The following is a 14,510-nucleotide window of genomic DNA, read 5'->3' as shown; positions in this document are numbered from 1 at the left end:
GGAGGGGAAGGAGGGGAGGGACCGAGGCATAGGGGAGAAGGAGACTGAAAAAGAAGAGGGAGGCTCCAGAAGGTAGCTGGTCCCCACCCTGCGCCCGTGGGAACGGCCCCGCCCGCCTCTGTGACGTCATCCGGAACCCGAAGAGGCGGGGCCGCGGGTCCAGGCGGCTGGAGGGTCCTCGCCGAGCCGTGATGAGCGAGGGCAACGCGGGCGACCCGGGCCACGGGTCCAGCCGGCAGCGAGCCGTACACCCAGGTAGGTTGCGGCGGGACCAGGCGTGCGGGGCGACAGGGTGGCCGTCCTGGTCCTCCGCGGGATACCGCTGCGGGGAAAGCGGTGGGCAGCGGACGTGCCGGGCGAGGAGGCTCCCCTTGCCCTGCCGGCCGAGCTGAGGAGGCAGTCCTCACTTTCCACACGACGACTCTCGGACCCAGGCCAGCCTCTAGATCGCCATGGTATCTATTCTGTGAAAAGATTGTGACAACCTGCCTGACCCAGAGGCTGGCCCCTAGATATTCCCTTTATACCCACATGGAAGCCAATCTGTTTCTGGTCTTTATTGCTGTGTGAATTTTGCCAAGTGACTTGCCCTCTCTGAGCCTCAGATTGGCTGAAGAACAGTGAAAATATTAATAAATGCCAGCACAGCCCCGATCATAGTAAGACAACAGTTAATGGCAGCTTACTGAGTACAGGAAAATTTTCTTTCTAGTTGTGTTAAATATACAGTCAGTTATACAGCTTCCTGAGATTTTACAGAAATGTGTAAAGACACCGCCCAGTAGATATAGTAGAGCTGCCAACCCCTTCAGGCAGGCTTCCTTGTAGTTTTTATTTATTTTGTTTCTTCCCTGAGCCAGAACTCACAATGTTATCTGCAGTCTGAGTTTGAGTGAGATTGGATCTACCAAGGCAAAGCTCAGCGAGAGGGCTTTGGTCTCTTCAACTTCCAGAAGAAAGACCCAATCCTGGGACAATGCGTTGGAAGCAGGAAAAAAACAAAAAACAAAAAACAAAAAAACAAAACAAAACAGGCGAAGCTCTATGATAGTTTATTTTCCCCCTAGCTCAGTCCTAGCATTGCTGACGGCTGCTAATTCCAGCCAGAGGCCTGGAGTCCCCCAGTGAGGGGCTAAGGGCGTGTCTCCTGTTGAGTTTTCCAGCCATCCCAGGACACCATGCTGCACTGTGAAAGCTAAGTCTTTTCTGGTTGGCTTCCATTGATCTTCCCGCTTGGTCGGTCACACTGCTCCCAGTTTTTGGGTCTTTGCTGAGAGTTGAAGGGCTACTCTAAGTGACTCCTGGGCCCCTATCACTGAGCTGCCTCTCCATCCCCTTGGATATCTGCAAGTTTTTGTTTGTTTTGAAATACTGGGGTAAATCTCAGAGCTTTACACATCATGAGAGACAAGAGCTCTCCCTCAGAACTACATTCCCCAGTTCCTTTTACTTTTTTCTTTTCTTTTCTTTTCTTTTTTTCGGAGCTGGGGATCGAACCCAAGGCCTTGCACTTGCTAAGCAAGTGCTCTACCACTGAGGTAAATCCCCAACCATTGCTTTGGTTTTTTGCTTGCTTGTTTTTGTTTTTTGTTTTTTGTTTTTTGTTTGGTTTTTTATTTTTATTTTTATTTATTTATTTATTTATTTATTTATTTATTTATTTATTTTGAGACTAACTTTGTGTGATCCCGGTTGGCCTTGGAGTCCTGCCTCTGCTTCCTGATGCTGAAGGTAAGGTGTGTGCCGTTACCTCTCGTTTTGTTTGTTTTTTAAATTTTGAGACATTGTCTGGCCTTTAGCTTATGATCTGACCTGCCTCGGTGCCCTGGGATACAGGTGTACTATCTGCCCCAGGCAGACACTGTGTCCCTTAATCTAGCAGCATGAGGTGGGGCCTGTTTGGAAATGGATCCCACAGCAGTACCGTGCTCTGTAGACAAGCAGTGGTCCTGTGCTAGGCCACAGTGTGTGCAGTCAGGAGTGACCCCTCTGGGGTCTCTGCTCCCTGAGTCTACTACGGTAAGGCTGTAGTCAAGGGGAACCTGGCTTTGCAGTTGCCTGCACCTTTTTTTTTTTTTTGTTCTTTTTTTCGGAGCTGGGGACCGAACCCAGGGCCTTGCGCTTCCTAGGTAAGCGCTCTACCACTGAGCTAAATCCCCAGCCCCAGTTGCCTGCACCTTTGACTGGGCCTGGAGGGTCCTTCCCACCATAGCTTGATCAACAGGCCTACTCCGCTGGGCAGGAGCCTCTCTTCCTCTCTATCTGGGCCTTCTTGGGGCAGTTTGGGCTTCCCCACAACATGGCTCATACCGTCCCCAGAGCAGATGACTGCAAGAAAGCAGTCTGGAAGCTATAGTGTCCTGGGGTCCATTCTGAAGTCCGTGCCAGATTTCTGCAGCAGCTCCTTGGTCATCATGGGTCACCTTGCCTAGTGTGCAGGGTGCTGGGCTTGGATATGAGCACCCAGACACTGAGAGTGTAGCTCTCTGGGGCCATTCTGGGGTCAGTGCTAACAAACCTTGTTGTCATTTATGGCTGTGCTTCCTTGTGCTACTGGGCTCCTGGAAGGTGGCCTCAGTGTCTGGCGCACTCTGACGATAGTATTTGCATGGAAGTCCCTCTCCACTGGTTCCTCCCAGGCCCACCTGATGGTCACTGTTCTGCTCCAGACTGTCCATCCTCCTTGGGGACCATAACCTTCCTTATAAGGTCTATCTCTTCCTTCAGTGTCACTTCTTCCCAGAAGTGATGCCTCCCCCAGGCTAGACTCTGTCCCCACCATGTACTCTTGAGGCCCCCAGACCTCTCCTGATGGGAGGAATTCTTCCTTCCTCTGGCTTAATTTTTTTTTTTTTTTTTTTTATCCAAATAGTCTGTTCTGCAGCTCAGGCCTGCCTGGGACTCACCAAGTAGCCCAGGCTGAGCTTGAACCCATGGTCTTCCTGCCTCTGCTCCCTGAGTACTGGGATGACAGTGGCTTTTTTGCACATCTTACTGATTTCTTTTATTGTGTGTGTGCAGCCCTGGAGTAGAACTCAAGGCCTCACACGTGCTTAGCAAACACTTGATCCTTGAGCCTCCCACCCTTAGCAGGGCTTTGGGGGTAAACACACTTGGCTCAACCCTCTGTTTCTCAGAGCTGGGCTCATGCAAATCTATGCAAATTGCCTCCTTCTTGAGGCTTCATCTCCACCTTTCTAAGCTGGGGATTCTGACAGGAGTACAACCCAAGGCCCTGTCCAGCCGATGGAGAGGAGGAAGGTTCCAGCAAAGCCTCCACCTGCAGCATCTACCCAGCCTTCCTTCCCTGCAGTCCTGACCACAGCTCCTCTCAGTGTCTCTCACAGGGTCGTAGCTTGGAAGCTCCATTCACTAGGTAGCTGGTCTCCCCGCTCTTGCCTCATTTCCAGACTTCCCTCCCATCCTCTTTCCCTCCACTCTCTTTCCCTTCCTCTCTTCCTTCTCTCCTTCAAGGAGCATTTAATATTCTTTTCTCTTAAGCGCTGTAACACTTTTATGATAAGAAATCAAAATATTTTTATCTCTCCTGCTCTGAAACATTTATGCAAATGTCTTCATTCCCCTCCAACTGGCTAAAACTTGTTTATACAAAGGTCCTGCTGTGTTATCAAAATTAATTTTTTCATTTGTTTTGTGTGTGTGTGTGTGTGTTTGAGACAGGGTCTCAGTATGTAGTCCTTGGCTGTCCTGTAACTCATTATGTAGACAAGACTGGGCTTGAATCACAGAAAACCTCTGCCTTCCAGGCCCTAGGATTAAAGGTGAATGCCACTACGTCCTGCTTCATTATCAGAATTTAAGTGACCTCGACTACCCTTCATTTCCTTTGCATGGATCCCTTGAAAACAGGCAGTCATGAAAGACTTTGAGGCCCAATCCCAAACAGTCGGGGGCTTGGAGGATGGGCTGGGAAAAGGACGCAGAATTACCACCTGTGTAGAATGAGAACCGGTGAACTTCCTGTGTGCTTGCTTGCCCAGCTTGGGTCTTGGTGCACCCTCTTTACTACCTACTGTGCTCATGTGCTTCTCCGCCTGAGATTTAGATTATTTGTCTCTAACATTTCCTCTCTCCCCACTTTGCCTCCCTCTTTCTTCCCTCCTCTTCTCTTTCCTTCATGGAGGCTTGATTCACACAGGCTCAGCTGTTGTTCATCAGGGTGGAGTGATGCAAAACATGTCCTCCCCCATCCCCAGTGAGAACCTGCTCTGCCTGCTCCTCTCTCCTCCCCAGTGAGAACCCACTCTGCCTGCTCCTCCCTCATCCCCAGTGAGAACCCACTCTGCCTGCTCCTCCCTCAACCCCAGTGAGAACCCACTCTGCCTGCTCCTCCCTCATCCCCAGTGAGAACCCACTCTGCCTGCTCCTCCCTCATCCCCAGTGAGAACCCACTCTGCCTGCTCCTCCCCCCTCCCAATGAGAACCCACTCTGCCTGCTCCTCCCTTATCCCCAGTGAGAACCCACTCTGCCTGCTCCTCCCTCATCCCCAATGAGAACCCACTCTGCCTGCTCCTCCCTCATCCCCAGTGAGAACCCACTCTGCATGCTCCTCCCTCATCCCCAGTGAGAACCCGCTCTGCGTGCTCCTCCCTCATCCCCAGTGAGAACCCACTCTGCCTGCTCCTTCCTCATCCCCAGTGAGAACCCACTCTGCCTGCTCCTCCCTCATCCCCAGTGAGAACCCACTCTGCCTGCTCCTCCCTCATCCCCAGTGAGAACCCACTCTGCATGCTCCTCCCTCATCCCCAGTGAGAACCCGCTCTGCCTGCTCCTCCCTCATCCCCAGTGAGAACCCACTCTGCCTGCTCCTCCCTCCTCCCCAGTGAGAACCCGCTCTGCCTGCTCCTCCCTCACCCCCAGTGAGAACCCACTCTGCACACTCAGGAGATTAAGGGGAAAGCGCCTTAATGATAACTCGCATCCCACCCTGACGTGTCCAAAGAGGAGCCGGCTGGACCAGGTTTTACTAACTTTGCTGCCTTAGACACATGCTTTTCATATCTGCTGTCATTCTTAAACCTCTTCCATTCCAGTCCCAGGTCACACTGAACAATTTCAACAGAGACAGGAGAGCATGAGTCTTGCCACTTGGGAAGATGGGAGGTTTATATGGTAAAGATATTATCAGAATTATTTCTTAAGAGTATTTCTTAACAACCGGCGTTCCTTTTGAATGTTTGTTACCCAGGTCCCTCTTGCCCACCTGGCAGGACTGTGCTTCTCCTGACTTAATGACAGACCAGGACTTAGTGATGGCTGCAGACCTGCTGTGCCCTCGAGCTGCCCCTTGGGGGCGTGTTCTTTGACGTGGGAGTAGCCTAATGGCTGCTTGTTAGTCAGGGCTGTCTCCTTTTGTTATGGGAATGAAGCCTAATTGGAGGTCAAGCTTGGTGAACAAACATTAGCGGAAACTTTCCCTGGAAACCCTAAACTTCCACTATGGTGCAGAATTCTTCTTCCCACAGTTCCTAGGCAGCCTGTTTAGTGTATTGCTGGTCTCCAGTCTTACTGGAGGCAATGCTCCTTCAGCTAAATTCCACTTTGTGTAACTTAATATTTCTAAGCAAGTTAATTAGTAAATCCTTCATTGCACCAATTTTGTTAGGTTTTTTTTTTTCCCCCCAGAGCTGAGGACCGAACCTTGGGCCTTGCGGTTGCTAGGCAAGCACTCTACCACTGAGCTAAATCCTCAACCCCTACCAATTTTAACTAGTTTCTCTGCACTAGGTCTGCCTTGTTTCAGCACATCCATATCACCCCAAGGAGGCCCCGCCCCCATTCAGTAGTCCCTCCCCTTCCTCAGCTTCCTGCAAACAGTCGTCTTCTACCCCTGTCTGTGGATCTCCAGGGACTGTCTGTAGATCAGTCTAAAGGCTGATTTGAGGGCTTCTTCTCAGCTTATCATTGGAGTTCATCCATGGTCACATAGCGAGTGCTCCATCCTTTTTCACGAGAGACTAATGTTCCATTGTCTGTGGGTCATGTTCTGTGTGTGTACACGTCCAGTCATAGACATCGGGCCGGCTCAGTCCCTGGGCCCCTGTGAGTGGAGTTGCTCAGCCCTTCATGTACACAGCTTGGCTGTTGTTGGAAAATCTTGCCCCACTCTTTTTTTCTATGTTTTCTCCTTCATTTTGGGTCTTAGAGTCTCTTCTGTCCCTCAGTGCTGGCATTTGAGCTGTGTACTATGTGTACTATGCCTGCTTACATCAGACTTTTTTATACACTTGAAGACTCAAAGGTGATGTTCTGCTTAGGTGGTGAAGCCACAAAGCCCTGGAGAACAGCAAGGCACATCAAGGCTATGTGCGCTGTGTTAATAGGCCAGGCAGGGCGCCCAGCTTCACAGGTGGAGAATTCCTTCTAGCCTCCTGGACAAGCAGGGGAGATTAAAGTCAACTTTCTACTGTCTTAGAGCCAATAGGTTCTAGTTTTCATGACTGCCCCTGGGTGGGCAAGAGAAGTTCTGTGCGTATGTCTTGCCTCGGAGCTGGGACGTGAAATTCTGAAGCGTGTTTTGGGATATTGTCCTGACAACACTGTGGGTCTTTTTGTTTGGTCTTTGGAACCCTAACAGCATAGGGTTTGTGACAGGCCCACCAGGCATTTGCATGAATTTAAAACTATTCTTCTGTCTGAGTCAAGCCTCCTTCACCACAATAGATACAAAGACAGTTATTTTTGCCTTCCTTTATCTGCTTAGCCCTTCATCCGGTGAGTGACCTACCACCCTCCAGGGCGTCTGAGGAGGGTAGAATGTTCTGGTCTAGGCTGGAGATCTTTTGAGCCCTTTTCAGTCAGGTTCTCTTGGGGACTGGTTCTCTTGAGTTATTTTTGCCCATCTGTCTGGAGGAGTCCAGCTCTGTTCAGCCATGGGGACCCAGTTTAGAGGTGGCTGTCTTTGTTTTTTCAGGAAGTGAGAAGTCTGAAGGGAGAAAAGGGGGAAATAGCTTTGTAGGGCTGTGACTTGGTTGCAAGCTGCTACCCTCTCTCAAGGAGAGAATTTGGGCCTGAGACCACCCAGTCAACCTGGGCTGTGGACATGAGGTCCCCTCCCAGAAGTAGAAGGAGGGAGACAGGACAGCTCTATCAGGCAGACCCTTGGACTGGTCCCAGGGAGCCGCCTGCAAGAGACAGGTCAGGCACTGTGAGAAGGCTGCAGTGAAGGGAGGGAAGTGGGGAATCCAAGGGAGTCCAGCTGCTGGGAGACAAAGGTGGCCTGTTTGCGTGCGTGTGTCTGTGTGCATGTGTGTGTGTGTCTGTGTGCGTGTGTGTGTGTGTGTGTGTGTGTATCTGTGTGTCTGTGTGTGTATTGGGGTGTGTGCATGTGTGTATCTCTGTGTGTGTGTGTCTGTATATGTATCAGTGTGTGTGTGTGTATGTGTGTATGTGTGTCTGTGTGCATGTGTGTGTGTGTATCTGTGTGTCTGTGTGTGTATTGGGGTGTGTGCATGTGTGTATCTCTGTGTGTGTGTGTGTCTGTATATGTATCAGTGTGTGTGTGTATGTATGTGTGTATGTGTGTCTGTGTGCATGTGTGTGTGTGTATCTGTGTGTCTGTGTGTGTATTGGGGTGTGTGCATGTGTGTATCTCTGTGTGTGTGTGTCTGTATATGTATCAGTGTGTGTGTGTGTGTGTGTGTGTATTGGTGTGTGTGTGTGTGTGTGTGTGTGTGTGTGTATGTGTGTCTGTGTGCCAGTGTCAGTACCAGCCCAGATGGGACAGGGCCTCTGAAGTGCCTCTAAGCTGATGCAGGGGGATATAGAGTGTTGTGGCCTTTGCTGGCAGTGCAAAGGGAAGGAACCTTCAGAGAGGGAACCAGAGGGCAGAGGGCAGAGAGCTAACTAAGGTGCTTGTCAACCAAGCCTGGTGGGTCACCTGGGTTTGATCTCTGGGGTCCATATGGTAGAGGGGAGGGCTCTAAAAACCTGTCTATTGAGCTCCACAGTGGTCTTCCCTCCACATGCGACATGCCACACACGACACGCCTGTGCTCCCTGGCATACCCCGTACAAAGGGAAATGTAATCTTAAAAACCAAACTTTAATAAAATAGGCCAAGAGCCAAGCGAGGTACCTGTGTCCAGTCAGCAGGGGGGCGGAGGAAGGAGTGCTAAGACCATCCTTGTCTTCGTAGGAGGCTCTGTCTGCAGCAAAGAGGGGGTAGGGAAAGTGGGAGGGAGGAGGGAGAAAAGGAGGACCAAGGAACATGAGGAGAGAAAGGACCCTCCCCCACCACACACATTCTGATTTCTGTCCCTCACTGGCTGACCTCCAGGTCTACAGCACCTCCCTCTCCATTCTGAGAAGCACCACATATAGGGTTGGTAGAGCTGTGGCTACTGGGGGGCTGGAGAGAGCACTGGCTGTGCTTGCAGAGGTTCCAGGTTCAGCACCCACATGGCAGCTCACCACTCCCTGTAACTCCAGTTACAGGAGACCCAACATTCCCATGCAGACATACGTGCAAGCAAAACACCAGCACACAAAACAAAAATGAATTATTGAGGAAAACTCTGCCTACTGAATGAGGCTCTAAGTCCGGCATCCTGTGACCCGAGGAAGAGCAAGAACCCCTTTAGTTGTATTTTATTTTTTCCAGTGTGCCCTTCCAAAACCTACATCTATCTGGGGACACAGCTCTATGATAAGTCTCCAGGCCAGCATGGGCTTCCTCTAACATCTGAACTTGGAAGCCCCTGAATCGTATCCGTGGTGACTGCTGAGTTGGGGGCAGGGCAGTCCTCTCCCACCTGTGCTGGACTCCCTTCAAGTCTGTCTTTCCAGTCAGTAGCCTCGATAGCTTTGCTTCGCTCTTGACTGGTTTTGTGTCTTTTCTGTGGTGGACACCAAGATCCTGCTGTACCCGGGTTTAAGGTCCCTGAGGGTCTAAAGGACCTAGCCCCTGGCTGCGCAGTGAGCAGTGTGGAGGCACAGTGGACAGCCTCTGGTGTGTTTGAAGAGGCCTCAGGGAGATCTTAGAGGAGCAGGGGTGGCTCAGGTCAGGCAAGCCAGAGCCTGTTCATGCAGACTCTGCAGGCCCTGGTCTGCATTTGCCTGTGGAGTCGGCAAAGTAACTTCCCCAAGTTCTTTCAGAAACTCAATTTGTCCTGGTAGTTTTTATTGTCAACTTGACACAACCGAATCACCTGGGAAGGAGGAACCTCAGCTGAGAGACTGTGAGCATCAGGTTGGCCTGCGGCCATGTCTGAGAGACGTTATCAGGACTGGGAGCTGATGCGAGAGGACCCAGACACCATGCCAAGGCAGGTGCGAATAGCATGTGGCCTGGATAAAACCTGCCTGGGCTAAGAAAGCAGGATGAGATGAGTGTAAGCCAGAGAGGAAGCCAGGAAACAGCGGTCCTCCGTGGTCTGCTTGGGTTCCTGCCCTGGGTGGGTGGACCTTGTTACCTGGAAATGTAAGCCAAGCCAGCCCTTTCCTACTTAAGTAGCTTTTGGTCGTGGTATTTATTCACAGCAACAGAAAGCAAACCAGGAAAGGATTGTTTGTTTTACCTCTGTGGAAACTGTGGCACAGAGAGATTACTTGGCAAGCCACTTGTGGTGGCTTCTCCCGGAGGCTCTGTGTGTTGGAGGTTAGTCCGCAGGGTGCTGGCATTGGAAAGTGATGGATGTGGTGCACACCTGTAATCTTCGCAGTTGGAGGTTCAAGGCCAACCTCTACTAAGTATTGAGTTTGAGACCAGCTGGGGTTATATGAGATCCTGTCTCGAAAAACCAAGAAAAAAAAAGGTGGGGTTTAATGGGGGTGCCCACCAAAGAGACTGTGGAACCCAGGCTCCTTTCTGACTTCCAGTGACTTCCTGTTAGGCAGTGCTGCCTCCAGGAGCAGACCCGGGCCTCACCCAAGCTTTCCTGTCAGGCCCATGAACTGTCACAACGGTATGCAGAGTCGACCAGCCTTCGAGGAGCTTTTGTATTTTATGACAAATCCGTTGATGAAAACTGGAGCAGGGCACTGTGGCCGCCCTGCAGCAGAGAAATCCCCAAGGCCACATTTCCATGTTCTGTCTGGGGACGTTTGTTAGGTGCCAGACCACTGCTGTGTTGGGGGTATGGAGTGAGCATGTCCTGAGGTTTTCCCCTCATGATTCAAACATTGGCTCATTTGGGGGCAGAGTTATTATCTTAGCTGCAGAGGATAGGCATGAGAAGACCCGGTGTGATCTGGCCACTGTGAGACTCACCGGGGATCCAGTGTAAAAACTTCCCATAACTGTGTCTGCTTCTGCACTGTGTGTGCTCCCCAGAGCCTGCTGCTAGTGTGTTCAGAAACACTGGAATCACTTAATTCTTCGCTCGCTCATTCATTCATTCATTCGTTTATTTATTTGGTGTGTGTGTGTGTGTGTGTGTTCGTTGCAGGTGCACATGCACATGTCAGTTAGAAGTCAAGCCCTGGGTAATGTTTCTCAAGTGCCATCCTTTTTAAATATTTTCACCACAGAATCTCTCACTGGCCTAGAATCTACCTAGTAGCAAAGCAGGCAGGCGAAAGGCTGGCTCCAGTGATCCACTGGCCCCTTTCTTCCCAGTGCTCAAATTATAAACACATGCTACTATGCCCAGCTTTTCCATGAGGATCCTGGGCATTGAACTCAGGTCCCTGTGCTTGAAGCACTTTACCCACACAGCCATCTCTGCAGCCCTATTTGTTTATATTTGTGAAAGGGCCTCGCCTAGACTGGCTTTAAATTCTCAGTCTTCCTGCCTCAGCCTCTGTCTTCTGACTCTTTTGAAGCGGTCCTGGTAGAGAGAAGACAGTCCACTAAGGACTAGCCTGACCCCTACCAAGAAGGCACCTCCCAGGCACATTCCGGATCGTCTCACACGCTAAGCTTATCAATGAATAGTAAGTCCCAGCTTCCACACGCGTCTCACCACATCAGCTGCCACCTGTTTTTGTGAATAAGCTTTTGTTAGAACACAGTTGCTACTGTCACTTGGGGATTTTTCCTGCTATGTGGGCAGCAGGGACTTGAGACACGTGAGTTTTTCTCTGGCTCTTGTCCAAACACTTTACATATGGGAGCTGACTGATTTCAGGACGGCTGTCCCCGCTGCAGGTGGGAAGATTAAGGCACAGGGTGGTCAGGGAGGAGGGACTGGGTTTCAGCACCAGGCAGGTGGCCAGGGAGACAGGGCTCTGTCCTGCATGCCTTGCACACCATTGGGCACACCGACTCATAGGAACTAGCCCATAACCAGCACGTCGGACTCTCCTCTGGCTCGACAGCTAGGTAATCCAGGCACTTGGCCCAATGGTAACTCTGATTAGCAAGTTAGTCACCTGCTCCTCAGGGCTGTTTGCTCATCCGGTTGTAAAATGTGGGGTCCAGCCCAGCCAGGCTCCTGACACCAGCTGATGTGGCTCAGTTTGGTCCTTCTAACCTGTTGTCCAGGCGTCTGGCAGGCTTCTCCACCCTTCCCTTGGCTCTGGGCTTCAGGGAAGAAGGCTTTTCCACAGTGTCCCCTATAGCACCAGCCACAGGTAGCTTTGGTCATGTGACCAAATGAAAAGTGCCTTTCCCCAGTCACACCTCGCTTGCTTAATGATCCCAGATACAGAACTTTCCCTCCTGTCTTTGGTTTCTGTTGATGGGAACAAAGAGCAAAAGCAGCCTATGAGGGAAAGTGTTTATTTCAGCTTACACCTCCAGGTCACAGTCCCTCACTAGGAGAAGTCAGGGCAGGAACTCTAGGCAGGAACCTGAGGAAGGAACTGAAGCAGAGGCCATGGAGGAATGCTGCTTACTTACTGGCTTGCCCCATGTGGTTTGCTCAGCCTGCTTTCTTACACATCCCAGGATCAGGATCACTTGCCCAGGGTAGTCCACCCCCCAACCTCCCAATGAGCCAGGTCCTCCCACATCATTCATTAATCAAGAAAATGGGGGCTGGGGATTTAGCTCAGTGGTAGAGCACTTACCTAGGAAGCGCAAGGCCCTGGGTTCGGTCCCCAGCTCCGAAAAAAAGAACCAAAAAAAAAAAAAAAAAAAAAAAGAAAAGAAAATGCCCTACACAGTTGCCTACAGGCCAATCGGCTGGAGATTCCCTGTTTGATCTTTGAGGGTACCCGGCAGCTATGTGGCGTATAGACATGTGTACAAACAAAAAACACATACACAGAAATAAATCTAAAAAGTAAAAAAAGATTCTCTCTTCTCATATATATCTAGGTTTATGTCAAGTTGGCAAAAAAAAAAAAAAATACTGCACCTTCCTTGTGGGAAGTGTACCTAGCTTGGGCCACAATTGTAGTACTGTATAGAGACAGTGGTAGCCACAGTGACCCTGCCTAACCCCAGTTAGAGAAGCATTCCTCTGGCACAAACCCTTAATGGCTCCCACTTTATCAGACAGAAGCAAATGCTTTCCCTGATACTCAAGACCCCATGTGTCCTGGCGTGTCCCCCATGACCTACTGTCTTCCTGTTGACTCCCACCCATCTCTTTCTAGGCTTGCTGAGCTCCACCTGCCTCAGGGCCTTTGCACTTGCTGTTTTCTTCTTTGATAGCCTTTCCCAGGATGACTGCATAACTATTTCTCCCTGCTTTCCCAGCCTTCCTCAAATGTCACCTTCTCAGGTGCCAACTCCTGCTTGGCCGTATGTAAGAGACAGTGTGACATCGTTCCCACGCCTGAAACAGAGCTAGCAGTGTGTAGACCTCCATGGGTGTCGATGCTCGTGGATGTAAGGCTTATTTGTATAATAATATACATATTTTCATGCTCCTCCTTGGAGGTTAATGACTCCATGATAATCAGAGACAGCACAGAGTCTAGGAGGTGAGGTGTCTAATGCTTCAGCAAAATGGTAGAATGCTGTGACCTTTAGGACAGCCCTTAAGGCTGTGGGAAAGGACTCTGAAAACATGAGTTTGAAAAAATATATAATTTTTCAACTATGCAAAATATAAGGAAGGGATTAAACTGAGATCATCAGACCTGGCAACACGTGCTTTACCTGCTGACCTGCTGAGCCATCCTGATGGCATATATATCACTTGATGGGTATCTTATGTGTGGTAGCTTTTTTTTAAAAAAGATTTATTTATTTATTATATATACGTACACTGTAGCTGTCTTCAAACACACCAGAAGAGGGCATCAGATCTCATTACAGATGGTTGTGAGCCACCATGTGGTTGCTGGAATTTGAACTCAGGACCTCTGGAAGAGCAGTCAGTGCCCTTAACCACTAAGCCATCTCTCCAGCCTGTGTGGTAGTTTTTAAAGTAGAGTCTCTGAATTCTAGAAACTTCTAGATAAAAGCCTTTGGAAGCTGTATGTGTATTCATCAGGCTTCCTCCCTCTAGTTAGCTTCCAGAATAATAGTGACATCAAACCACAGGGAGTGGACAAGTGTCCAGGAACCAATGTAAGCAGACTGTGTAATCAGTGTCTCCCTGTGGTAAGGTTGTTTGAGAACAGTGAATTGTGTTCCTAACAGACCAAAGTGCACTTCCATAAACACGTCTGTGGAAAGAATCTGAAACAAGAACATCAAGTACAGTGTTTACTGCCCGCTCCCCTCCCCACTGGGACAGCGCACACCTATAATCGAAGGCCTAGAGAGGCTGAGGTTATAGGATCTTGACTCTGAAACCAGCCTGGGCTACAAGTTGAGATCTAAGTTAGCCTGGGCTACAAACAGAAACACTCTGAAAAACAACAAATTTTATTTTCAATTGTAAAAATTCATCATCCATATAGAAAAGAATAATGTTTCATGCTTAATTTTTTTGCCCCTTGTTTTTTGCACCCTGATTTCTAGGGTGCTAACCACATAATTTGATTAAAAATTAGATAGATCATTGAACAGTGTCCTCAATACCATATTCATTCATTCCAAATCTGTTTGTTCATTCATGCATTCATTCATTCATTCATTCATTCATCAGTTATTTATCAGACACTGCTATGTGTCAAGTCCTGTGCAGACCCTGAGGATTCAGTGGTGGTGGAAAGAAATGGGGACCCTGAGAGAAGAGAGACAACACACATTTAACAGCTTAGATTAAGGATTGGAATGACTGTCGTGTGCCCATCTCTAAGAAATTCATGATGGCTCTGCGGTCACCCAGCTCAAAGCTGGAGCGATGGCTTAGCAGTGAAAAGCAAGCATCGATCTTGCCGAGGGCAGGAGTTCAGTTCCCAGCACCCACATCAAGCAGCTCACAACTGCCTGTAACTCCAGCCCCAGGGAACTGGATGTCCTCCTCTGGCCTCCTCAAGCACCTGAATGCAGTCATAAGACAACCCCTCCCCCACATAGAAATAGAGCAATGACAAAAGCTAAGGCCACCGTGTGTGGTAAGTGCTTAGTTTTGATGGGAAAGACCGAGCAGGCATTGGAGCTCAGTGATAGAGTGTTTGTTTGACATGCCCAAGGCTCTGAGTTCATCCCACATACACGTACTTAAATGATGTGTGTGTGTGTGTGTGTGTGTGTGTGTGTGTG

The 14,510-nt window shown here is 49.7% G+C and overlaps 1 protein-coding gene across 3 annotated transcripts in view; it reads left to right on the top strand.

Moving 5' to 3' along the window:
• Positions 1-75: 75 nt before the first annotated feature.
• The window catches only part of Tmc7 (transmembrane channel-like 7), a 52,259-nt gene continuing 37,824 nt past the window's right edge, over positions 76-14,510 (top strand). Inside the window, exon 1 of one of the 3 annotated variants that reach the window (XM_039087754.2) lies at positions 76-255. In XM_039087754.2, coding sequence (XP_038943682.1) covers positions 192-255 — 64 coding nt within the window. In that variant the 5' untranslated portion in view covers positions 76-191. The other 2 variants (NM_001191950.2, XM_063271314.1) reach the window with 2 other exon arrangements.

The sequence above is a fragment of the Rattus norvegicus genome, chromosome 1, assembly GCF_036323735.1.
Source record: "Rattus norvegicus strain BN/NHsdMcwi chromosome 1, GRCr8, whole genome shotgun sequence".
Taxonomy (NCBI): Eukaryota; Metazoa; Chordata; class Mammalia; order Rodentia; family Muridae; genus Rattus; species Rattus norvegicus.
This window is presented reverse-complemented; position numbering and strand designations above follow the sequence as displayed.